Below are 25,599 nucleotides of genomic sequence, written 5' to 3' on the forward strand. Positions count from 1 at the left end.
TATATTTGATTCTTTTACTGTACAACATACAATTTGTATTTGTTTGCATTGCATTTTTGACATTCTTGTCTGTTGAGCAGAACATCTAGGAACACTTTCAGTTTCGCCGTGTTTGGTGAAACGTTTATCTTCTTTGTCCACTAAAGAAACCTTCTATTAAACAGCTTGAGTAAGATACATACAAAACAATACATGCAGATGACATCCCATACATTTTAACACTGCTATTTTAATCTTTTTTGATCAAGTTACACTTAGAATTCACCTAAATAATGTATCATACTGGAGGCCTACATTTTAAAATGTATAAGAAGTTTTTAATTCTTTTATTTAGTGCTTTAAGGAAGGTACAATAAATGGAGAACAGTACAAAACCCATTAAATTAATGAAATATGTGACTAAAAATCTAACTCAAAATCTTTTCTTTGTATTATGACAGGACTGTTTGAAAGCCTGTTGGTGGGAGACAGGGGTTCCTATGTATGCCAAAGGTTTTTGCTATACTGACCACAGAACCACTTCAACATGGCCCACAGTCAAACCAGAGTCAGGATTGAGATGACCATCAGATTTTTAAATGTACACTTCAACTGACTACTAAATTCACATACTGACTTTATTTCGCTTTTTTTTTTAGAATCAGCTTCTCTGGTATGTCTTGTTCACAGTTCTTCTGCAACCTGTGGAGACAGACACCAGTAATGTATAATATAATCCTCACATTCACACGTTTACCGTAATGAATAGTACAGAACTTTTTTCTCCAACTGTCAGCAGGTGGTTTCACTTCATGTGCTTCCTCATTAATAAAGTTAAACTAAATAACTAATATAAGCAATATATTTTCTTCCACTGTGGAGGCACACGCACATACATCATATAACATTACCGTAATATACTATAGTAAATGTGTTTAATATATAATCTTTTAACTTGAGCATTAACTCAATCAGCACGGTTTCTGAAACAATTCTGTCTTGCGTAGACAGCAGAAACTGTATTACACAGTGGCTGAAATACATTTTTGTGTTACTAATATTTGCATATTTATTTCCCAAGAAACATACGGAAGTCCCTCTATTCATGTTGAACGCGATTGGCTTTGCAAGGCCGACATCACTCGTTCATGTGTATGCACGCGCAAACTAATCTTAGCTTCAGGATCAAAGCTTGAGTTGACAAAGAAACTCCATGAGCTGCTTCATGGTGCCAACAAAGCTTGATCATGTTGGTTTGGTTTTGTCAACCCAAAACTAATCCGGAGTTTGTTCAGCAACATTCATGGTACAGGCCCTAGGGCATTTGTTTCAAACAACTGTTGTTCTTAAATTATTGTCAAGAAACAACAGACTCCCATTGTTACAACATGCCCCTCTAAAGGAGTTCAGCGTGTGAAATGAACTATCTTAAAATAAAATTCTGCAACATCATTTATTGGCAGTTGTATATGGTTTAAAAAAAAAAAATGACAAACAAGAGCAAAATAAAATGCATACATCAATCGATAGAAAAAACAAAAAACTAAGATATCAATACAGTTACTGTATGTTCACATGCACAGATCAATACAGTCACTTTCACATACAGTGATAAAAGAGCACCAAGAACCGCATACTGTACTCCAATTAAAAATAAAACCTTTAGTTGATTTCATTCAGTCATTATGATAAATTACAGGGAAAAGCTTTTAGCACATTTGATATGATGCATATTCTGCTTTATTACTTTTAACCAAAGTAGAGGTTTAAGCTAAGACTGAAGAAATCAACTCAAATCTTGTAACCTATACATATATGGCGCTGTGCTCTACATATGCATACAAACTAATATTAAAATAATAGAAGAAATTAGCTCAAGACAAATCAATTCCACTAGACCTAAATGAAGGATGCAACACTGAATCTGTCAATTAAAACTCTAAATAAGCAATACTACCTGAGAGAATTGTTTGCAACACATCATTGCTTCAATACAAGAATATTAGTACACATAGGCTTGCTTTTGTGTGCGTTTCATGTGGTTTGTTATTTGGTAGATTTTTGATATCCTAAATGATAAATTTTAGCAAAAAACAAGTTTTGTCCATTTTTCTCAAGAGCTGAATGCGTTTTTGGCAATGATTTGGTCAGGTTCCAGCTAAACTAAATTCCTTTGGTCTCTGGGTTTGTTTGGTGGGATGCTTGGTGGGACGCTTGGAGGTCTGTCGCGACTGTCGTATCGATCGGAGTAGCGATCACTATCGTACTGATCCCGGCGATCGTCGCGATCGTCGCGGCGGTCGTGCCGATCATCGTAGCGATCTCGCCGGTCTTCATAACGATCGCTTCGATCCTCATAACGATCTCGACGATCATCGTAACGGTCATCTCTTTCGTACCTCTCCCTGCGGTCACTTCTGTCATCTCGTCTGTCGGAGTACTGATCTCTCCTGTCATCGTAATCGCTACGGCGATCGTTGCTCTTCACGCTGCGGTCGTCTGGTAGATCGCGTCTGTCCGCATTTTGAACACGAGGTTCTTCCTCGAACTTGACGGGTGCGATTGGACTATCTGCTCGAGCTTTAGGATCCGTGTCCGTGTACTCACCGCCTTCAGGATTTCTGATAAAGAAAGAAAATGTTAACAGAGGTACACACAGAACTTTTCCCCCAAACAACAGCGTTCGGTTTGGTCATTTCCTGGGAATCATGCGTTAATGTTGCAGGAACCATCTTGCAACCGTAATGTTGCAGGTCTAAGTTCTTTAAGATGAAACCTAGAAACGCATACTGAACATTCCCTAATGGTTATCATTGCAGATAAAATTGCAAATACGAACTATCCTGACTAGCCAAAAGCAACCCCCAAGAAAAGAATGTTTTGGAAACAAATAACCAGCTGGGATGCAGTATGTCCACATACCCCATTTCGTATTCTTCAGGTTTGTTCTTTTTCCGACAGCAACAGAAAAAGATGATGATTCCCAAAATGATGACGGCAGCCGCAACGCCACCGAGTATCCCAAACGTGGAGGCCATATTCATGGATGCTGTTAGAGACATGAAGAGGAATTGATTTAGTTAACCGTGAGCTGATATTGGTGACAGGAGGGAGATCTCGTGTGGGATTTTCTTACGTAGCATGACAGCCAGGGTGATGTTACACTTTGCTGATCTGATTTCATTGGTGGACGTGCAGATGAAGTAACCAGACGTGTCTTTAGAAATGTTGTAGAGTGATAAAATCCCGTTCTCTAATGACAGATCAAGATGCGCAATGATTGGATTGGTCACAGTAAGGAATATCTTTAACGTTCAAACACACAACAGAACGTACGTTCAGTGGTCTTGGGTGGGTTTGGTCGAGGGATGTTGTTGACATCGAGGCTCGCCCATTTGTAGGTTGGTTTTGGCGTGCCCTCTTGAGAGAGACACGTGAGATTGATGTTCTGACCGTATTCTGCCACTCCAGCGATCTTGCAGTCGGGCGTCGATGGAGCCACTGTCACAGAGTTGAGAAATCACATTTCAACTGGACGTTAATGTCAATTATTTCAATGATCTTTTCCACAAGCACACAGAGTGTACTGTACAGTAATCTGCAGCCTGTCGTGAGGTTTCAATAACTTGTTTAACATCTTAAAAAAAGAACAGGATATAATTGTATAATTCATAAAAGAGAAGCATCTTTACCCAAAACCACAAGACTCGCTGTGTCAGACTGACTGCCGTCCTCATCGTCCGTATTCTGGACTTTGCACTCGTACATCCTCGTGTCAGTGCTGGTGACACCTCTGAGCTGAAGGTTTGCTACTCCTTGTTGGATATCATATTGCGGAGTCGCCTTGCCTTTATATCCCTTGGTTACAGTTGGTAGTTTTAGAGTTCCTTTAGTGTATAAATATGTGGTGATGGTCATCTTGAAAGGAGAGAAATGTAAATGTTGTAGAAGAATATTGATTTGTAGAAAATATTTTTGAGCTTTAGAAGTCTCAGATCTGGGCAGAAAGTTATTAAAAGGACACTCCTACCAGGTCTTTAAATAACAACAATGTACTTTGAGGAAGTTGAACTTGTCCGATTTGTTACCTCAGGCTGATCCGGCTGGTCTGAATCTGCAGACCATGTCACAACGATGTTCGGATCGCCCACTGGAGGTGTGAATTTGCAGGGTATTGTTACGTCATCACCCCGGGCGACCTTATATACTTTCTGTGGGATGTCTACAGTCATGGCAGAGCTTACATATTCTCCTGTTAACAGACACACACATACTAATGTAAACAAGAGTTTTTATGCTTTTAATCTTGCAGAAGGAACAGAATCTCTCGCTCTCATGTGTTCAAACATTCTGGCACTTTGAGGGAAAACAGTTTGCAGCCCGAGGCAAGACCAACCGCACTAAGATTTTGTAAGTCGTCACGGTTAGACCCATTTCAAATATCTCAAAAGTAAATGTTAATGCTCAGACTTTTCTCATTCATGGTTTGAGAGGATTATTGGATTAATAGCACTTTACTGTCTCCGAAGTCCTCAGGAGGGAAAAAGCAGATTTGAGTGGCGTTTCGAAACTAGAACAAGATCAACCAGCAGTTTGACGGAGAAGCCGATGAGAAATGCTCAAGTGAACTCCTATGAGAACAGTTTGAGAAACCGTTGAGATTTCTGGGTGTTTGTAGCAGGATATGGGATATTGGAAGCGTTTGGGGCGTTGGCCTGCAGGCAGAGTCATTCCCGCCGCTTCACTCACATCTAATTAACTTTAGTCATTTATTCTCATGCGATCCAGTCAAGTTATAACGGTCACTTCATTAGAAAGATTGTCTTTTTGCATTATTGATTATATTTGACTTTATTAATCAATGTTACCATTTAATTTAAGCAGTTCAAAACAAATGAAAGTTCACCGTGTGTCTATCTGTGTTTGGTGTTATAATGTAAGAGAGCACCCTTGTGTAGCAACACATACAGTCTAAAATCATTCGCTTTAGGTGTGGCTCTCTTCCTCCACAATTAAGAAAACATACACATTTATACATATATATATATATATACACACACACATTTATATTAAAACTTACCACAGAGAAGCAGCAAACACATCCCAAATATTCCCTTTACAGGCGTCATCCCTCTTATCTGCAGTCAGTATCCAAATGAAAAACGTATTAAAGTTTCACAGCTCAACTGCAGGTGTGCTTCCTGAAACTCAATGAGGTCGGAGAGGAGATCCACAGCAAAGATCCGCCCATACGGCAAGTCTCATCTTGTCCTCCTGCTCTCGGTTATCTCATAAAGTTCTCCTTTCAAAGCATCACAGATCTCATGTTTCTCTCAGCTGGTTCTTATTGGTGTTGATTTGTTTTTTTTATTGATCAGTTTCAATCATTGACGAGTGTTATCTGTTTGTAAAAACAGTGAATTTGAAGTTCAGTAGGAGAAAAACAAGACTTGAACTACAAATGGTGATTTGCATCAAAGATCCAGAGAGACAGGTTTGACAAGAACAACATGAGGAAGGAGTGCCAGAGTTCATACACACACATGCATGCAAACAAACTCTTCTGCTAAAGTCACCTTTAAGTTTATGAAAACACAGGAAGTGGTTGTGGTTTATGAGGACACAAATTTGAAAAGCAATATGGTTGGTATAAATACATATTCAAACTCAAATTTTGAAATCAGCTACAACCTGTGCGTTTGTAAGTACATTTGATCCTAGTATAGGTGAAGGTTTGACCTCCCCCCCAATACATGCACACACACATACACATGTGATGTACACAAAATGAACAAAAGCTCAAATGAACAGTTAGTGGTTATAGATAAATTATTATTCAAGGAATGATCCTCAAGGTGAACAATACATCTGTTCCATCTCATTGGCGCCCCTTGCTGACTAAACTGTGTATTGGATAATTTGCTCTAAGAACATCTTGTTCAGTCATCTTAGTTTTGAGCACTACAACCTATACATCTACAGTATATAAAGAGGTTACTTAAAATGCAACTAAATTAAGTAACCAGATGTTTTATTACACGGCTTGTTGGAATGCTTGATTCTGATTAGCCAGTAGCGACATTTAAAGGCTCTTTATTCCCAGATAACAAACTCTCAAATCCTTTTTGACAAATTAAATATATATATATATCTTTACATAACATATATGGCATTATATTTACAATTGATGGAACCAAAGTTTGCGACTGAACATTGTTTCTTACCTTAAAACCGAAAGTGAAGGATGTCATTGAAACAGCCCTAGAGGATTCGTGTCGAGCAAAAGGAACACATATATTCACACCTAATATAAAGTACTTACATAATTGTGAACACCTGTGTGAAACTCGTCTGCTCAACTCTTCAATCAGCAATCAGTCCTCATACATCCATAATAGATGCCACCACTGTGTTGTTACTTGTAAGGATGGATGAAAGAGGTCAAAGGTGCAGCGGGAGTGAGATTATTGGAGGGAATGGCCTTAGGGGCCAGAGTAAGAGGAGTTTGCATGCGTGGTGGAGGAGCTGCAGATAGAGGACAAACTACAGTTCAAGTTTCAAAAGAAATGAGCAACAATTACAGTAATGACTAAGCGTTCAGCCCATTCAGAGTCTGAACACTGTGGCATCTACTATCTGGCCGTTTGGAATGAGAACAGGTACAAACAGTTAGTGTATATCACTATTTCAGCTTTACTGTGTTGCCTTGTTATCGGCACACATGTAAAAAACAGATTGTTCTGCTGTTTTATCAATTCTATTTATGTGACTGCCATAATGTAAATTCACATCCTCTTTACTGTAACTGAAGATCTTTCCTCTGCCACCAGTGTGTGGATTCTACAGTGTTGAACAGGAGTCTTTCATTATAGATGTGGTTGTGGTAAACAATGCAATCAGACTTAAAAGGAAGCAGCTGTTCAAACTGTTTATAGTTCAAACTTGGTTTCATTTAAGGACTCGATCAATATTTGCAAGACTCGGTTACATTCAAAACAAGGAGAAATTAGCTTTTTCTTGGCAAATCATGGAGCTTGATGCTGAAGGGGTACATCACATATGTATTTATGAGGATGAAGCTGGTTTTAACCGCTGTAAAGTGTGGAGATGCGGGAGGTACATCATTGGGCAGAAAAGCCGCAGTTACAGTGCCAGGTCAGAGGGGCGCCAATATCACCATGTGTGCTGCCATCTCCATGAAGGTGTCCTCTGCCACATACCAACTGTGGGTCCATGCAATACATAACGCCTCATGACATTTCTTGATGCACTGAATAAAAGACTGGTTCTACCCAAAGACAGAGGGCTTTATGGCCTGGCATGACATTTCATCATTTGGGACAATGTTGCCTTCCACCACTCTCGTCTTGTGAATAAATGGTTTGCAGCACAGCCTCGTATGATAATGCAATTCCACCCTGCATAGGCTCATTTTTCTGAAGCCACTCAAGGAGTAATTCTCTGCTTGGAGCTGGAAGGTGTATGATCACCGGCCATATCAGCAGATGTCCCTCCTGGAGGGAACGAATGCTGGTTACATGGCAATGAGTGCAGAGGACTGCCAGGGATGGATACGCCATGCACAGAGGTACAGCATTTCCCTCACTGCATTGCAAGGGAAAACATTCAATGCGATGTTGATGAGAACCTGTGGCATAATCGTCAGGAACGAATGGCTTGAATTAGACGTTCTGATTACTGGATCTAAACACATTTTATTTGAGTTTTTCCCACCAATCATTTTTTTTTTCAGCACTTTAGTTTGAAAAGAATCAAACAAAGCAGTTCATGTTGATTGCTGGGATCTTGTATTTTGTTGTCTATTGTGTAACGACCGATTGAATAAATTAATTTGACAAAGTTGTGGTTTTTGATGGAAATCTTTGCTTTTTGCATGTTTGTAATGTTTGAGTGTTTGCGAGTAATTTTGGCCATTGAGCTTCAGTTTTGGCCTTTGACATCACATTTTTAAACATTTAACACCGAGTGGACAATTGTGTTTTAAGGCATCGAGAAAAACAGGAAATGGTTTGCGGTTTCAAAAATGGTCTCAAAAGTTTATCTCTCTGCATGAGCTTGTTACTGGATTGGTGTTCACATTTGCTTGCATTTAGAAATAAAATCTCCAAATTTGTTTCTATTTCATGATGCGTGTAACAGTATTGAGAATGTTTTTGTATCTAACAATTTTCCTAAACACCGCAACACAACTAAAAACACAGAACTGGTGTAAACCTAGACTACGGCTGTGACTTATATACAGTTGAAAGAAAAAGTATGTGAACCCTTTGGGCTTACTTGGATTTCTTCATAAATTGGTCATAAAAAGTGTTCTGATCATCATCTAAGTCACAACAATAGAGAAACACAGTCTGCTTAAACTAATACCGCACAAACATTATATGTTTTTATTGAACACAACAGGTAAACATTCTTAGTGCAGGGTGGAAAAAGTATGTGAAACCCTAGGCTAATGACTTCTCCAAGAGCTAATTGGAGCCAGGAGTCAGCCAACCTGGGGTCCAATCAATGTGATGAGATTGAATGTGTTGATTAAAGCTGGCCTGTCCAATAAAAAACACAAACCAGTTTTGAGTTTGCTGTTCTGAAGAAGCGTTGTCTAATCGGAACCATGCCTCGGACAAAAGAGCTCTCAGAAGACCTACGATCAAGAATTGTTGACTTACCTAAAGCTGGAAAGGGCTACAAAAGTATATCTAAAAGCCTTGATGTCCATGTGTCCACGGTAAGACAGATTGTCTACAAATGGAGAAAGTTCAGCAATGTTGCTACACTCCCTAGGCGTGGTCGTCCTGTAAAGATGACTGCAAGAGCACAGCGCAGAATGCTCAATGAGGTGAAGAAGTATCCTAGAGTGTCAGCTAAACACTTACAGAAATCTCTGGCACATGCTAACATTTTTGTTGACAAATCTACAATAAGGAAAACATTAAACAAGAATGGACTTCATTGGAGGACACCACGGAGGAAGCCACTGCTGTCCAAAAAAAACATTGCAGCGCGTTTGAAGTTTGCAAAAGAGCACCTGGATGTTCCACAGCACTACTGGCAAAACATTCTGTGGACAGATGAAACCAAAATTGAGTTGTTTGGAAAGAACACACAACGCTATGTGTGGAGAACAAAAGGCACAGCACACCAACATCAAAACCTCATCCCAACTGTGAAATATGGTGTAGGGGGCATCATGGTTTGGGGCTGCTTTGCTGCCTCAGGCCCTGGACGGATTACTGTCATCGATGGAAAAATGAATTCCAAAGTTTATCAAGACATTTTGCAGGAAAACTTAAGACCATCTGTCCGCCAACTGAAGCTTAACAGAGGATGGACGATGCAACAGGACAACAACCCAAAGCAGAGAAGTAAATCAACAACAGAATGGCTTCAACAGAAGAAAATACACCTTCTGGAGTGGCCCAGTCAGAGTCCTGACCTCAACCCGATTGAGATGCTGTGGCATGACCTCAAGAGAGCGATTCACACCAGACATCCCAAGAATATTGCTGAACTGAAACACTTTTGTAAAGAGGAATGGTCCAAAGTTTCTCCTGACCGTTGTGCAGGTCTGATCTGCAACTATAGAAAACGTTTGGTTGAGGTTATTGCTGCCAAAGGAGGGTCAACCAGTTATTAAACCCAAAGGTTCACATACTTTTTCCACCCTGCACTATGAATGTTTACATGTTGTGTTCAATAAAAACATTCCATTCCATTTTCTACCGCTTTATCCGAACTACCTCGGGTCACGGGGAGCCTGCGCCTATCTCAGGAGTCACCGGGCATCAAGGGAGGATACACCCTGGATGGAGTGTCAATAAAAACACGAAAACGTATAATGTTTGTGCTGTATTAGTTTAAGCAGACTGTGTTTCTCTATTGTTGTGACTTAGATGAAGATCAGAACACATTTTATGACCAATTTATGAAGAAATTCAAGTAAGCCCAAAGGGTTCACATACTTTTTCTTTCAACTGTATTTGCGTATCTTCAATTGTTTCTCAAAAGACTAAAATCCAGGTGATGTGTTAATTCCCAATATGAACTGCTGTTTACTTTGACTTTAAAGTCTAAGTTTATAGAAGGTTATAGGTTTAGGATGTGATGTTATCTGTTCTATCATACAGTGTGAAAGCATTTGTAAATTTGGCGGTAAAAAGTTGAAGCATTTTGAATTGTTAAATGTATGAATTTTGTGTCAAAGCAAAAATAAATGCTCATTGTATAGCCTACACAGTCAGCTGTTGAGAATTTAAGAGCTTAGGAAAGTTAAGTGAATTGTAAAAAGCTGTAATGTGTTCAATGATGAATCTGTACAGAAGCACACACTAAACACAAACATATGATGTGTAAATGAATGTTGTGGCTCCATCTAGAGGTGAATATTAGTAAGAGTTCTGACTGCTGCTGTCTGTGGTGTTGAACTCACAGATGACTGTTGGAGAGATTCACAACATTCACATCATCAACACGTGTGATCCAATGATCTGTGTAGCTTTAAGTTGTATAAAACATTTATTTTCTTGCAGCACATTAACTTTCAAAACTCAGTGGTGACCAAATCTTTATCAAAACACTTATTTTCAAATATATTTCATATTTTTTTAGAATGTATCATTTTGGCTATACACACAATGTTTCAAACATGCCAGTCATATTTTGTTGCCAAAAGCAATGTCAATGTTCTGATAGCACATCCCAGCTGAGTTACAAATATATTCCAATATAGTCAAAATGAACATATTTTTGTGTTTAATTTTTTATATTCAGTCAATCTAATAGAACATATTGAAACAAATTACTTTAATTTCAAAGCTTGATTGCCACCTGCAAATGTAGAAAGGCATCGACCTGCAAGCGCCATCTAGTGGACCGTTTGAACAATGTCACTCTAAAGATTCCTTAAACATTGTTTTTATGTGAATGATGTGTGTGATGATGTTTAGATGAACTGTACACCACTAAAAGTCTTTATCTTTCTTTAAGATTCGGGCTATATCATCAATACAATATAGCGCAGATTTTTTTGACAAGTATAAGTAGCAAAGTTCTTCTGGCTCACTTGTAGGCCAAAACATGTTAGTTTTTGGCTCCGTAGCCGTATAGTCCCCGGCCCAGATCTGACCCACACACTGATCATTCACTCAACTCTCAAGTCATCTGAACAGAATCATCTTGTTGATGTCAAGATCTCGCCAGAGGAGAATGAAACACAAACACTATTAACATCTTCACTTATTACAGACACCACTCTTACTTTATCTCAGGGTTTTGATCTAGTTTATATTTTTTTTGAAAAAAGTTGGTTTGATGTCACCAATTTGGTGATCAGTGTTTATCTCAGTAGGGCTCTTGACTTTCTTTAAATAACTTTAGAGTTTGATCATTTATGGTTTTGTTTGACTTAAAATATTTGTGCATCTGTGATAAAACAGTCCAATAAAAGGTTTTATTGAGATGAAAATGTCTTGTCACAGCTTTAAAAATTAACTTTGATAGACTAAAGATCTGAATTCATGTAATGTGAGTGTTGTGTCATAGACGCTACATATGAAAAAAGTTTGTTCAGTGATGATCCTGGCATTTGGTCATCTATTTTCTAGACCATAGTAACAAGTATTCAGATAGACTATTATAATGATCACTATAGAAAACAAATATCAAAGAGCAAAGTACTCCACTAAATGACACAATGATCACCTTAATGGTGACTTCAAGCTAAATATTTTTTCCATCCATCCATCCATTTTCTACCGCTTATCCGAACTACCTCGGGTCACGGGGAGCCTGCGCCTATCTCAGGAGTCATCGGGCATCAAGGCAGGATACACCCTGGATGGAGTGCCAACCCATCGCAGGGCACACACACTCACTCATTCACTCACGCACTCACACCCTACGGACAATTTTTCCAGAGATGCCAATCAACCTACCATGCATGTCTTTGGACCAGGGGAGGAAACCGGAGTACCAGGAGGAAACCCCCGAGGCACGGGAAGAACATGCAAACTCCACACACACACAAGTCAGAAGCGGGAATCGAACCCCCAACCTTGGAGGTGTGAGGCGAACGTGCTAACCACTAAGCCACTGTGCCCCCCTAAATATTTTTTATGAAATATAAATGTTATTCCTCAAGATATTTTGTAGGATTCATTGAATTACATTGATGTATTAAGAGCACAACTAAAGCAAACACTGTTCACAAGTGGTGCTATAATAAATCTTCAATATTATCTGCAGATGCAAATAAATGATTCAACACAACTATAGAGGTGATAATAGAGATCACCTGGACTTAAATAACAGACGTTCAGAAGACGTAATAAAAACATTCATTCTTGCTCCTCAGGATACTTCTTTCGAACTTATCAACGACATAGAAAAGATGTCTTTTTGAAGTCTTTTGTTTGCTGGGACTCAATTACTTTCACTTTCACTCATTCAGTAAACACTGCAGGCAGACACCCTCCTAGCAACAGCAGGAGTTTTTACTGCAGCGATGGAATCAATATATAAAGGTCTGTCAAACTTTCTTTACTCACAAGATATGAATACAGACTATGGTTTATTCTGATCAAGTGAGGAAATCTACCATCGTGAGTCTTTATAATCTTTTCTTCAACTACAAACAATGTTAGTAACATTATCATATTGTCATTAGAGTTGTGCTTAAGAACATTATGAGTAATCTTTGTTTCTAGTCAATAAAAATATTAGGTAAGACTAGAGGTAACAGGGAATAGCGAAGATCTCGTAACTACGCCATTACATGTTACAACCTATTGAAGCAAGTTAAGACTTCTCCCTAGCATTGTGTGAATAAAACTCCATGTCACTTGTATTAATGCATTGAACATGGTTATAAAAACTAAGTTTATTCAAAACATTTTGTTATGTAAAATACTCTGTTAAATTTTTTTAAAATACAATTTTTTTAGCCTTGCATGTAAATGATTATATTATCATACATAGGTAAGTAGATGTACTGCACATCATGCCGGTCAAATATCTGTTGTATAGAAAACAAATGCTTCAAAACAATACAAAATGACATAACTCCACCTGTTCTGTGGCCGTTTCATCTGAACCGGTTCTCCAGTTTCTGTGAGGATTGGCATTACACAACTTCACTGTCTTACACCACTTATGTAACAAATATAGCAAAATATCACAATCCTGTTTTAAAGGTGTTTCAATTATTGTTGTGTACATTATTAAGTTCCTCGACAACCTCAAATATGAAGTCAATGTTTTTTGCTTTAACATATAACATACGCATCCCAGATTACAACCAAACCAGCCAATTGTTGCGGCCCAAATCCGACCCACACTTTAAATCTGGCAAACAGGAGCGGACCGCAGAAGTGCCATCATTCCACACGGTGTGTGGGCCAGATGAGCTGGTATGGGGGAGTAAGGTTTGGGCCGGATTTTGGCCGGAAAAAATTGCTATTTGGGATTTAATTTAATTTTAACTTTATTTTCCGAAGATCAAGTCCTTCATGTAAAGAAATGTTTGCAATATGCAACAAAAAAGATAGATGCTGTTCAGTGATATCAAAAGCCTGTTAACTGTAAGGAATCATAGGCAAAGATTTGTTTTACATTTAATCTGCTTTATTACAGATGTTGATGAATCACCTGCTTTACAGAACTTGAGGATCGTGTTACTGGGAGTGTCTGGTGTTGGAAAGAGTACAACTGCGAATGCAATACTGGGCAGAGAAGCCTTTCAAGAGACAACAACCAGAGAGAGTGAAGTACAGAGAGGAAGAGTAGAAGATAGAAACATCTCAGTTATTGACACTCCAGGATTCTTCAACACTGAACTGACTGATGAAGATCTACAGAATGAAATGATGAAGAGTCTTTCTCTCTCTCATCCTGGTCCTCATGTCCTCCTGCTGATCATCAACCTGAAGACATTCAAAGAGGATGACAGAAACCTTGTAAAACTCACTGAAGAGACTTTTGGAGAAGAATCTTTGTCTTTTATCATGATTCTGTTCATCGGACGGGAAAACATGTCCAGAAGAGAATTCACTCAATTTATAGAAAGTGAAAGAATTGAACAAATGCTAAATAGATTTAACAGACGCTATCATGTGATGAACAGTAAACAAGAATGTAATACCACTCAGATTAAAAAGCTCTTGAAGAACATTGATGTTATGGTGAAGAACAATGGAGGAGAGCCCTACATCACTGAGATCTACTTAAATAGACTTAGAGAAGAGAGGGAGAGAAAAAAACAAGAACATTTAGAAGAAGAGCTGAAGAAGATAAAAGAGGAAGTGAAAGAAAAATATGCAATGGTCGAGAAAAAGAAGGAGGTGCTGACAATAAGAGAAGAGGAGGTGCTAGGACGGCAGGATAAGTTAAAGAAAACACACGAGGTGTTAAGGAGGCTGGAGGAGGTGCGGGAAAGACTTCTGGAGTTAAAAAACAGAAAAGAAGAGATGAAGGAAAGACATAACAATATGAAGATAAAACAAGAAGAGCTGACCAGAAGACAAGAGGAGGTGAAGAAAAGAAATGAGGAGGTGAAGAAAAGACACAAGGAGCTGAGACAAACATATGTAGATAGTAGGACACTGCTGCAAAAAAGTGTGAGATGGGAACAAAGACGCATTTTGAGACCAAGTAAGTTCAAAATATAGTTATGCTAGTCATATTTAAACACATTTCTCTCACCATCAATTATTTTGCATCTGACAGTGTCTGGTTCAGTTTTTGATCATAAGGAGATTATTGATTAGGATCAAAGATATTAATATTAACAAGATGTGTCACTACTATTGAAATGAATGATGGGGAATGCAACACTCAAAATGACCACCCTAGCAAATCTTTGCATAGTATCTAGAGCAACATAAACAATCATGTTTTTAAGTACAATTTGATCATAGGAGGCAAACGTTATGTGGCATTTTGAAACCTGTTTACAAAAGTTTGCGTTTGCAGTCCCCCAAAACGCAGTTTCCATCTAAACCAGGGATCTCCAACCCTGTTCCACGTGTACTACCATCCTCCAAACTGCAGGTCCAACCCTGCTTCAGCACTCCTGTCTGTGATTATCAAGCAACCCTACACATCTTGAGTAGATGGTCCAGGTGTGTTTGATTGGGGTTGGAGCTGAAATCTGCAGGACAGTAGTTCACCAGGAGCAAGATTGGAGATCCCTGGTCTAAATGAGTGGTTAATATGCAGAAAAAAATTGAATTTCAGTTATAAACTGTGCCGTGTATACCGCCTCTCAGTATTCCCATTCACGTCTTGTTTGAATTACGTAATAAATGCCCTTACTAACCGAGGGTTAGTAGCGAGGGCACGACTTCCCTATACGGACTAGTTATTATACATCATGTGGCTATATAGGCTAGAATAAAAGCTTCTTTAGAGCAGGAGTTTCCAACAGTTGTTTTGATATCTTACACATAAGATATTTTATTATTGAATTTAAACTATGTTTGTGGAATTTCAAAAATTAAACTAAGTGTTTCTGGATAATTATGAAGCGGTCTACAGTTTCTTGAAATTAACATTTCTGCTTTGAAATTTAACACTCTTTGTAATTTCTGCAGATCTGAGGATTGTGCTGTTGGGTACGGTTGGATCAGGAAAAAGTTCAACAGGAAACACTATACTGGGAAGAGATGTGTTTAAAGCATACCTTTCTCTAGAAAGTGTCACAAATGCATGTGAAAAACAAGAAGCAGTATTGGGTGGACGGATCATCTCAGTCATTGACACTCCAGGAATATGGGACACAACGTTTCCCCAACAAGTATATTCTGAAATAACAAAGGGCATGGAGATGTCTGCTCCTGGTCCTCATGTGTTTCTGCTGGTCATCAGACTGGATGTGAGATTCACAGAGGAGGGCAGGCACACACTAAAATGGATTCAGGAGAACTTTGGAGAAGACCTTGCACATTACACCATTCTTCTGTTCACTCACGCCGATAGATTGATGTGTAAACCAGATAAACTTATCCTGGAGTATTCAGAGCTACAGAAACTCATCAAGAGCTATAGTTGCATATATCACACATTCAATAATGTTGACAGGGCCAACCGCTCTCAGGTCACAGAACTGCTGGAGAAGATTGATGAAATGGTGGAGAGTAACAGAGAAGAGTATATTAAAGCCAAGAGACGAGTAACAGACATGTGTGAATTACAATAATTTTAAAGAATAAAATAGTTAATTATAATCTCATGAAACATTTCTTTCTAAAAGAAGCATTTTTTTCATATAAAATCTTTTATTAATATTAGTAGTATGTTTTCCATTGATAAAGATCAGGATCAACGGCATGAAGACAAAGTGATGATTTATAATGTGATAAGCCTTTCCATGTCTTTATTGCTGTTGTGTGTAAGTTGATTTTCATTCAGCATTTAAATATAGTTAAAGTAAATTTTCACACTCATACAATCTTTTTGACTTTTTCTGCTCGTTTCTTGCTCTTTCTTTCAGTGATTCTGCCTGATAAAATAAATACATCGATTCATTACCTGCCTCTGTGTTGCTTTCAAAGAATGGTTCTGCCAAAAATGGAAATTCTTATGTGGGACACAAACCCACATTTCATCACCCTTGTCATTCCATACCTTTAGGAGTTTCCTTCTTTTTCAGAACACAAAAATAGACATTTCCCAACAAAATATATTTTTGTTGATAGACTCACATACGTGTTCTGAATGACATGAATAAATAATAAAATATCAGAGAAAAATCCTTTAAATTTTTTAAAAATTGTCTTGAGCAAGACACTTTACTCCATGTTGCTCCAGGGGGATTGTCCCTGTAATAAGTGCACTGTAAGTCGCTTTGGATAAAAGCGTCTGCCAAATGACTAAATGTAAATGTAAATGTGTAACAGACATACACTCACACAAGCCAGAGCTGGGTCAAAAAGGACAAACCATGGTCCATAAATGAATGACTCAGGCTGGTTTTGCGGTTATGCTTTTCAAACATCCACACTGAAAAAATTAGTGAAAAATCTCAGTTGGATCAAGAAATTTATATTCCACTTGAAGTAATCAGACGTATTTAGATGAACTTTATTTACATAAGCAAAAATAAAAAATATCCAAATCAATCCAAATCAAAATAGAATTTCCAAGTTGCTACTGAAGTCTTTTACACTTTGAAGTCAAACATTTAACCACGCAGCAAAATCGCAAGTGTTAAAAAAGGTCAAATTAACTCTCAAAGTGTATATATAATCCACACTTCGATAGTGTTCATTTATCCTGTTTTAACAGCGACGAGTTTGCTGTGCATGTTTATTTTGTTCCACTTAAGATTTATAAACATTTGATGTTACTTTTGATTTACAACATTCATAACTCATATTCAATCCTGAAAACTGGTGATTGTTGGCAACTGTCAGTGTCAACCATTCAGAAACAATCTCATTTTTGGGCGGGTGGTTCTTCAATGCGATCTTTACTCATGTCTCCTGCAGAAAAATCCTGAGCCTCTACAAACACGTTCTCTGAGGAATACCCCTCAGCAAATTTGGAGCTGAGACAACGTATCAAAGAAGATAAAATGACATTTTTGAATACAATCTATTAAACATATTAGATTTATTCTCAACACCAGTGAGTTTTTGGCAAGTCTAGTTTTGTTAGATGAAGACAAGATTAATAAACATCTTATGAGAACAAGAAGAGTTCTTTTGTGAGAGAATTTGTGAAAGTTAAGAATAACATGACAAAATGTTCCTTAAAGCCCATAGTAAAACTGTCAATCCTGACTCAACTTTGTCACGGTGCTGTGACCATTTACTTTTTAAAATATGCTTTACAATGTGTCACTTTACAGCTTTCATCATAAATCATTTTCTAAATTTGCTTTGTCAACATAAAGGAATGCAACAGAACAAAATTCCAACTATGTTTACCCCTAAACGACATCCCTAATGCCTCAGAAAGGTTTAAAAGAAAACAAGCAGAACTCCAAAAGCACAACCTCAACATAACCTTCTGTACAGTACAAGGTAAAGAGCAAAAATCCCGGAGTAAAATTAACTCTGCTGGGAAAATATTTCAGTCCACATGTTACGAGAGTTAAAGTTAAGGAGATAATTAAGGTGATTAATGAAGTGATAATTATTATCAGCTGGTGTTAATCATCAATAAATCAATCACTGAAGAAAACATGAACAACAAGAAGTCAACCTAATAGTGTTTAGTATTTCCTTTAGTTAGTGTCTTATCTTTTCTTATTTTAAGATTAGCTGTTAAGAAGTATTTATGAAGCACATTAAAAACAGTCAAACAAAAGCAATATTATTATGAAACATATTGATGATAATTGGTACAGTTGTGACATTTTTACGTGCGTAGAGGTGTTTCATTAATATCAGTCTTAATTTTGCATTCGTGACTAACTCTGAGTGATCTTGTTTTAATGAAAGTATACTCTTAAGAAATTTAAAAGCAACAATTAATCATCACTTCATTAATCATCTTAATGTGACCCTGGATCACAAAACCAGTCTTAAGTAGCACAGGAACATTTTTAGTAAAAGACAAATATACATTGTATGGGTCAAATTAATCGATTTTTCTTTTATGCCAAAAATCTGATATTTTGCACATTTCCTACCTTAAATATATAAAAACTTTATTTTTGCGAGTGGATGGCCTGCTACAGCAACTTTGATTATCAACTTCTAAGGGGATTTTCTTAATATTTTGTTTTTTATTGCTCCCTCAGATTCAAGGGCATTTAAATGGTTGTATCTCCACCACATACAGTCTTATCCTAACAATCCATACATCCACAGAAAACTTAATTATTCTGTAGTTAAGTATTATATAACTAAATAATTATTAACTATTATATAAGACTAGTTTTGTTGTCCCAGGTCACATTTGCTTAAATTCGGCTTCACTGTTACTTTAACTCTTTAAAAATGTGGACTCAAATATGCTCCCAGCAGAGTATAAAGCACAGAAGACAAAAGATAAATCCATTGCTGTTCAGGTGTTATACAGGAACTATTTAGTTTTCAACAACAAAACCTGCATGTTTATTAATGGAATGAAATATCTATACGTTTAGCCTTCTTTCTCTTTTTTCTCTTTGACCTTGTTCACGACAAGTTTGACACCCAACCCCACCCCGGCTGCGCATCCGGCTGCTAAAACGACTGCAGGTAAAGCCACAGCCTCAGTCACACCCAACACAACACCTCCTGCTATAGCCGCTCCTGTTCCTATTGCTGATCCAACTCCTAAAGCAACATCTCCTGCTCTTTTCAAAGTTTTTTTTCTTTTAATCTTCTTCTGAGCTTCTTTGAACATGTCATTTGTGTAATACTCTTCTCCATTTTCCCTTATCATTTTCTCAATCATCTTCAGAAGATCTCTGACCTGAGTGTTGTTGGCCATGTTTTCATTGTTGAATGCGTGATATCTGCCTCCACAGCTGTCTGTAAGCATCTTCAGATGTTTGCTTTCTTCTACGTATTCTTTTAATGTTTTACGTCTCAGCTGTTCAGCGTGAGTGAACAGAACGATGGTGTATCTTACAGCATCTTTCCCAAAGTTCTCCTGGATCTGTTTTACGGCGGTTGCCTCCTCGGCTGTGTATCTCACACCCAGATTGAGCACCAGCAGAAAGACATGAGGACCAGGAACACTCAGTCTAACACATCTCTCCAAATGTGTCTTCAGTTTGCCTACTTTGTCAGTTGTTGCAGTGCTGCAAAATCCCGGCGTGTCAATGACACAGATTTTCTTCCCTTCTCTTGTGGCAGAACGTCTGCTGCACTCAGTCGTGACCTCCTCAGGTGAGGTGTCTGAATTGAAATCTTTCTGTCCCAGTAAAGTGTTTCCTGTGGCACTCTTTCCAGTTCCGGTTTTACCCACCAGAATAATCCTCAGATCACAATCTGCATTTGATTCTGAATCTGTATCTGAATCTGGATCTGAATCAATAACAAATAGACTTCAGATTGTATACCGACCACTTACTGACAAACGTTCCCCTATTTAGTAAATAATGCAACTGTATCTGCTAAAACTGTGGTTTCATATATTTAATAAATTAATTTGTATATTTGTCTTCTTTTGAGTAAATACAGTTATGTACCGTGTTCTGACATGTGAAACAATATAGGAGTTTTATAATCAACAGAAATTCAGAAAAACGCAAACAAGAATAATGTGAAATACTTACTGTATAATGAAGTCTGTGATGTATCTGACTCAGAGTCATAGAATCTGGAAAAATATTCTGTACAGAAAAATAAAAAACAAAATGTTTAAACTAACGTTATATTTGTTTATACATCACATAATATGTATACTATAACATAATAAGTAAATAAAAAAGGATTTGTTACTCATTTCGACAGCTACAGTGTTAAAAGCGAATATAATCCCCCTTCCACTCATTTATCTGAATCTGAAATGTTCGTCATACAATAAAGACACTTTATGTCTAACCAATTAAAACTTTGGGTGTTTCCATAAATGTGTGTGGGAGCGGATCCTGACCCTATTTAAGTCCATTACTTTCATTAAATACATTTATAATACTTAATAATTAACTGAGGTACACAGAAGTTTGACCTTGAAATTAAAATTTGAAATTTAAATAAATAATAATATAATATATTAGATACATTTTATATAGAAAATTGTTTAAACCAGTAATCATAATGAATTGAAGTTGAGCTTTATAATTGTTTTCTTGTTTTCACAGCTTTTCTTTAAAGCAAAAACACTAAATTGACCATTGCAACAGTAATGAACTTTAATCTTGACGTGAACTGAGGCACACAAGTTAACGTGTTTCCCGCAAACCAGGTCTCTTCCAGGATGATGTTTATCCTGCTGTGCCAGCATTCGTGGAATCATTGTTTACTTCCTCTTTTCATTAGAACTTACACATCTCAATCTTTTCAGAGCACTGACCTCTGTGCGTTCAGGTCAAATCAAATGTGATGAAATAAATTCAAACGCGCAAGAAAACATACTGCGGGCCAAACCCAGATAGCAACCAAACCAAACTTTTTGCGGCCCAAATCCGGCCCACACCTTACTCCCCATACCAGCTCATCTTGCCCACACACCGTGTGGAATAATGGCACTCGTGCGGTCCGCTCCTGTTTGCCAGATTTGGGCCGCAGCCATGCCAAAGCTATGGCACATGTCAAACATCAGAACAAATAAAGCAGAGCTGACCCAAATATAAACAACAGTTCAATTCTGGCCCATATTTATCCCAAAACCAACACCTTTCTGTTTGACAGAATTTGTATTGAGTTTCAGTATTATTATAGTGATGATTGAGTCATTAGTGATGAACATCTCCTGTTAACAAACAGCATCTCTGCAGAAAAGATCAACAAAACCAGAAAAAAAATAATTTACCAAAAGAAACACAACAACTACCACCCGGAATACAACCCAGCTAACAAAAGTTTGTTATCAGAACGTTCCTGAGAGGTTTTGCATGTATTTGAATATGTTTGAAAAATATATTGTGTTTGCATGAGTTTGAATGTTAACGTCGTGGTGATCAGTGTTTCCTTCTTGACCCTAAAAAATTGATTTGTTAGATCTGAGAAATATGCACTTATAATGGCAGAGCAAATGTAAATCTAAACAAATGTTATTGGTAGGAAACCATTGAAACCACTGTGATGTTGTAAATTGAGTCATTGCACTCGTGTGGTTTGAGTGCTATGCAGTTGATCCTGAAAGAACATAAGTTCAGGGTATTTGATTGTACTTAGATGTCTAGAAAGAAAATGTGATAGTGATAAATGAATTTATGAATTGTGTTTATTTGGTCACAGTAATTTTTCACTTGTTAACCAGAACACTTACATCAGTCATGAAAGATCGGATTCATTATTTTACCATCTTTATTACAGATTCATAATAAAAGTATCGTGCAGAGTGTCCCTGAAATTAATGTTAAAAACATGCTGACGTTTCATCAAATCTCCATTACTATAATGAGTGTTTGCTTTAGTTGACCTTTTGACTCTTATTGATTCAGTTCTAGCTCCTCTTTAAGTGCTTACAGTAGTGTTTCTGTGAGAACGTGTGCATTTATAAAGAAAGACATGCTAAGTAGAGCAGGAGCAAAGAACTTTTACTATGAACCTGTAAAAAAGAATGAGAACTCATACAATATTATCTTGAACCTTATTTTTCATGACTGATTGAAATGTTCTGGTTTACAAGTGAAAAATTACTGTGACCAAATATTTAATACTGACACGCTAAGACATCAACACTCTTCAAACAAATCTGAACAATGGTGACAATCCAATTAATTGAGACAAACAGATCAACAGCAATGCATGCTGGGAGTCATGAGTTTTGTAGGACTGAGTTTGGGCACCCTGAGTAAAATACTCAAGTACTGTACACCTCTGAAGTAAACTCACCAATTATTTCTAGGTGCAAATTATGTAAACATATAAATGTACTCACCTATGTCGCCACTCATTTTTCCTGTTACAACTGCAATTTACTGAATTCTGCTGAGAGAATAAATTATTTAGTCACCTCTTTCTATTATTATGTGTCTGTCTATGACTTCCTCTCTCTAAGATCTGCTTCAAGCTGAAGTGAAACCTTCATGCCAGGTGCTCAAATCTCTTTCAGGGAAATCGTATGACCAGAAGTAACACAAGCACCATAGCCAATCAAAACATGACAAACAGAGGAGGGAGCAAGTCAAGTCTTTTACCTCAAGGGTTATCATTCCTGTTCCACGGGAACCCCCTGACACAGCGGCAGGAAATTCCAGAGGGGCAGGGATGATTTTAAAATATTTTTTTACAGACGATTAAAATAAAGGTTAAAAAAAATTGTACAGCCCGAAACGGGACTGTTTTTTTTGCTTGCACAATTTCACTATGGTTACAATAATACTTATATTAATAATAATACATTTCAGCAATTGCCCACATAGCAGCATGAAGTTTTCATTTGGTGATTGTCACCATGGTTGAGATTCATACACTGATTCTTCATGTCTGTCTGTGTGTGTAGTGTAAATATTTGATGGTTTCTATTATAAAATAATCTTTCTAGACAGCAGAATGTAATCAAACTACAAGATCTTACAATGTTCTTGCTGGACTGACAGCACAGCAATCAGATGACAACTATCAATAGAATTTCAACATGATAGTAATCTCAATGAAAACTGCCATTGTTAGATCATATTATTATATGTTGCCACAACGCATTTTAAAAGCACACATTGGCAGTTTTAAGAAGCCGAGGGGTCAAGAGCCCAACTCGAGAAAATCATGATCTGATCACCATGATAGTGACTTTTGTCAGCTGGTCTTAATGGTGGGATGTCTGATTTCTCTTAGCCGTTGTTGATGTTCAAATCACCAAAACAGACACACCTCTACACCATCTTTTGCTTTCATCAGCGTTCGGCTCGAATAATGTCCGTGCTGTGCACTGTACACCTTCCTGCTGATATGCTACAAGGTTGTTTTGGTACTCGCCCAGACTTTGTCTAAACAAGCTTAATTCGGAAATCGGACACCCTGCCATTAAGACATAAAGCTGACATTTTGAATGTTTTAAAACATGAAAAACCTCTTGAGGAAAGTTCTTATAACAGAAATGAGTCAGCTGGGTTGTATTTCAGATTGTGGTTGTTGTGTTTCTCTGGGTAAATATACTTTTTTCTGTTTTTGTTGATCTTTTCTGCAGTGATGCTGTTTTTTAACAGCAGATGTTCATCACTCATAACTCAATCATGATTATAATAATAATGAAACTCAATACAAATTCTGTCAAACTGGAGCACAGAAAGGTGTTGGTTTTGGGATAAATCTGGGCCATAATTGAAATAACTGTGGCTTTTATTTTGGTCAGCTCTGCTTTATTTGTTTTGTTTTCGGCTGTCATGCGGCATTGCTTTGGTATGCCTGTGGCCCGAACCTGGCAAACAGAAGTGGACTGCCCAAGGGCCGTCGTTCAATGTGGTATGTGGTCCAAATATGGGGAGTAGGGAGTGGGCCGGATTTGGGCCGCAACAATTGGCTATCTGGGTGCCGGCATGACCATGAGATCAGAATTGGCCATTCAGTCATGCCATTCATCAGAGGGAGACTGGAGGGACAGTGCGAGATGAGCTAATCCTCTGTAAAAGCTAGATAATGGACCATAAAAAAAGGAAAAGCGGTGCAGAAAACGTTAGAGAAACCAAACGAAGGGCTCTAAAGTCCGACGCTGCCAAATGTGTAAAATGAATCGAACACTATTCAAAAGATTCAAATGTGTCTGCTGCACCGGAGGACAGCAGTGTCATGGAGGTAAAAAAACAGAGCTGGTTACTCTGGTTAAGCTTGAATTGCATTGCTGTTTTCAAAACAGACTGAGACTGCTGTAGGCTACTAGCGATATAGTAGCTCTGTCAAAACCTAGAATAAAAGCCATAGTACTGTGGACACTTACGGTGGAACATTTTTACACAGCATTTGAGGAATTCTGTCATTCACTTTTGAGATAATGTGATGTCATACAATGATTGGTGGTTGTAACCCTGTATTTAGTGGAACACATCAAATAACTCATGTGATTTCATGTCGATTCAGATAGTGAGTCATTCATGAGAATTATCTGCTGTTAAAAAACAAAATCGCTAAAGAAAACACCATCAATAAGAGTCTCCATAATAGTGTTTAGTGTTTCCTTTAGTTGGGCTCTTACCCATGATTTATTATGGTAAAAATTGTGTTGGTTGTAATAGTGTCTATCTGAAGCACATTTATAACAGTCAAGAGAAAACATCAAATAATGGTGTCATCTTGTATGACTTGTAAAACATTCTGAACATCAACACTCAAACTGGATTTGTAAAAGTATTCACACGTGACTCCATATAAAACACCTGATTCATCTCATCAGTCTACTGACAGAATGTTTGTAATGTCTCTAAAATGAACTAACTAAAACTCTGATGAGTTGATTTAGGTGTTTCACACACAATGAAAACTATGTAGAGTAGCATTTACTTTATTTAGGATAAACTCAATTTTTCATTTTATTTTGAAGGAGCTGTCATGTCTAAGATAAACAAAATTATCTGTTATATTAAATAAAAATTATCTGCTAAAGATAACGTTGATAATGCAAATAACTCACTTTTCATTCGTAACCCTGATAGAAAGGAACCACCATGAAAAAACACCATTCTGGTGATGAGTGTTTGATCAAGTTGTGCTCTTGATTCTTCCCTTTGATCATTCAAACAATGTCATAATGTACATTTAAAGATCCAAAGAACACACTCACCTGTAATGGGTTTCAGAGACTGCTGGGGTTTCGAAATGGAATTGTAATTATAAAGTTGTCACATGAGAAACTTTCTTAATGAGAGTCAAGAGAACAAATAAATGTCATATAAAGTAAATCCTCCACCACATTGTAATCAGTGTTTGTGAAACACAAGATTCAGCTCATCAGATTGTTAGTTAGATCACTATGGAGACATTTCAAACATTCTGTCATTAGACTGATGAGGTGAGTCAGGTGATTTATATGGAGACAAATGCAAAACACTCTGTCAGGAGGACCAGA

The 25,599-nt window shown here is 37.5% G+C and overlaps 3 protein-coding genes across 5 annotated transcripts; 1 reads left to right on the forward strand and 2 right to left on the reverse strand.

Annotated features, from left to right (window-relative positions):
- Positions 1-1,413: 1,413 nt before the first annotated feature.
- Positions 1,414-5,419, reverse strand: gpa33a (glycoprotein A33 (transmembrane), paralog a). The gene is made up of 7 exons (XM_056733676.1): positions 5,060-5,419; positions 4,068-4,231; positions 3,672-3,897; positions 3,316-3,480; positions 3,116-3,232; positions 2,902-3,028; positions 1,414-2,600 (listed from the first exon to the last, which is right to left on the reverse strand). Exons 1-7 carry the CDS (start codon positions 5,106-5,108, stop codon positions 2,138-2,140), a joined length of 1,311 nt encoding a protein of 436 aa, XP_056589654.1. The 5' UTR covers positions 5,109-5,419; the 3' UTR covers positions 1,414-2,137.
- Positions 5,420-12,463: 7,044 nt separating this feature from the next.
- On the forward strand, positions 12,464-16,424 carry LOC130410404 (GTPase IMAP family member 4-like). Of its 2 annotated transcripts, XM_056735069.1 has the most exons (3): positions 12,464-12,518; positions 13,627-14,643; positions 15,585-16,424. In XM_056735069.1, exons 1-3 carry the CDS (start codon positions 12,500-12,502, stop codon positions 16,187-16,189), a joined length of 1,641 nt encoding a protein of 546 aa, XP_056591047.1. In that variant the 5' UTR covers positions 12,464-12,499; the 3' UTR covers positions 16,190-16,424. The 2 variants fall into 2 exon arrangements, with proteins under 2 accessions (XP_056591047.1, XP_056591038.1); XM_056735060.1 differs by lacking the exon at positions 12,464-12,518 and having other exon boundaries at positions 13,220-14,643.
- An 863-nt stretch (positions 16,425-17,287) lies between these two features.
- LOC130409863 (GTPase IMAP family member 9-like) lies at positions 17,288-25,299 on the reverse strand. 2 transcript variants are annotated; one of them, XM_056734072.1, is made up of 3 exons: positions 25,165-25,299; positions 20,207-20,263; positions 17,288-19,955 (listed from the first exon to the last, which is right to left on the reverse strand). In XM_056734072.1, the coding sequence occupies exons 1-3, from the start codon at positions 25,211-25,213 to the stop codon at positions 19,084-19,086; spliced, it is 978 nt and encodes a 325-aa protein (XP_056590050.1). In that variant the 5' UTR covers positions 25,214-25,299; the 3' UTR covers positions 17,288-19,083. The 2 variants fall into 2 exon arrangements, with proteins under 2 accessions (XP_056590050.1, XP_056590051.1); XM_056734073.1 differs by lacking the exon at positions 25,165-25,299 and adding an exon at positions 22,480-22,599.
- Positions 25,300-25,599: the final 300 nt, after the last annotated feature.

This window comes from Triplophysa dalaica, chromosome 2 (genome assembly GCF_015846415.1).
Source record: "Triplophysa dalaica isolate WHDGS20190420 chromosome 2, ASM1584641v1, whole genome shotgun sequence".
NCBI classification, from domain to species: domain Eukaryota; kingdom Metazoa; phylum Chordata; class Actinopteri; order Cypriniformes; family Nemacheilidae; genus Triplophysa; species Triplophysa dalaica.

Excerpts from the sequence above, each read along its gene's own strand:
- LOC130409863 (XM_056734072.1), bottom strand. The coding sequence starts at position 25,213 with ATGGTGTTTTTTCATGGTGGTTCCTTTCTATCAGGGTTACGAATGAAA. Across the intron at positions 20,264-25,164 it reads ATCAGGGTTACGAATGAAAA|AATATTTTTCCAGATTCTAT; the intron begins GTGAGTTATTTG and ends TTTTCTGTACAG. Across the intron at positions 19,956-20,206 it reads ATCACAGACTTCATTATACA|ATCCAGATTCAGATACAGAT; the intron begins GTAAGTATTTCA and ends TTATTGATTCAG.
- gpa33a (XM_056733676.1), bottom strand. The coding sequence starts at position 5,108 with ATGACGCCTGTAAAGGGAATATTTGGGATGTGTTTGCTGCTTCTCTGT. Across the intron at positions 3,233-3,315 it reads CCCACCCAAGACCACTGAAC|AGAACGGGATTTTATCACTC; the intron begins GTACGTTCTGTT and ends ATCTGTCATTAG. Across the intron at positions 3,029-3,115 it reads CACCCTGGCTGTCATGCTAC|CATCCATGAATATGGCCTCC; the intron begins GTAAGAAAATCC and ends TGTCTCTAACAG.
- LOC130410404 (XM_056735060.1), top strand. The coding sequence starts at position 13,542 with ATGCTGTTCAGTGATATCAAAAGCCTGTTAACTGTAAGGAATCATAGG. Across the intron at positions 14,644-15,584 it reads AAGACGCATTTTGAGACCAA|ATCTGAGGATTGTGCTGTTG; the intron begins GTAAGTTCAAAA and ends TAATTTCTGCAG.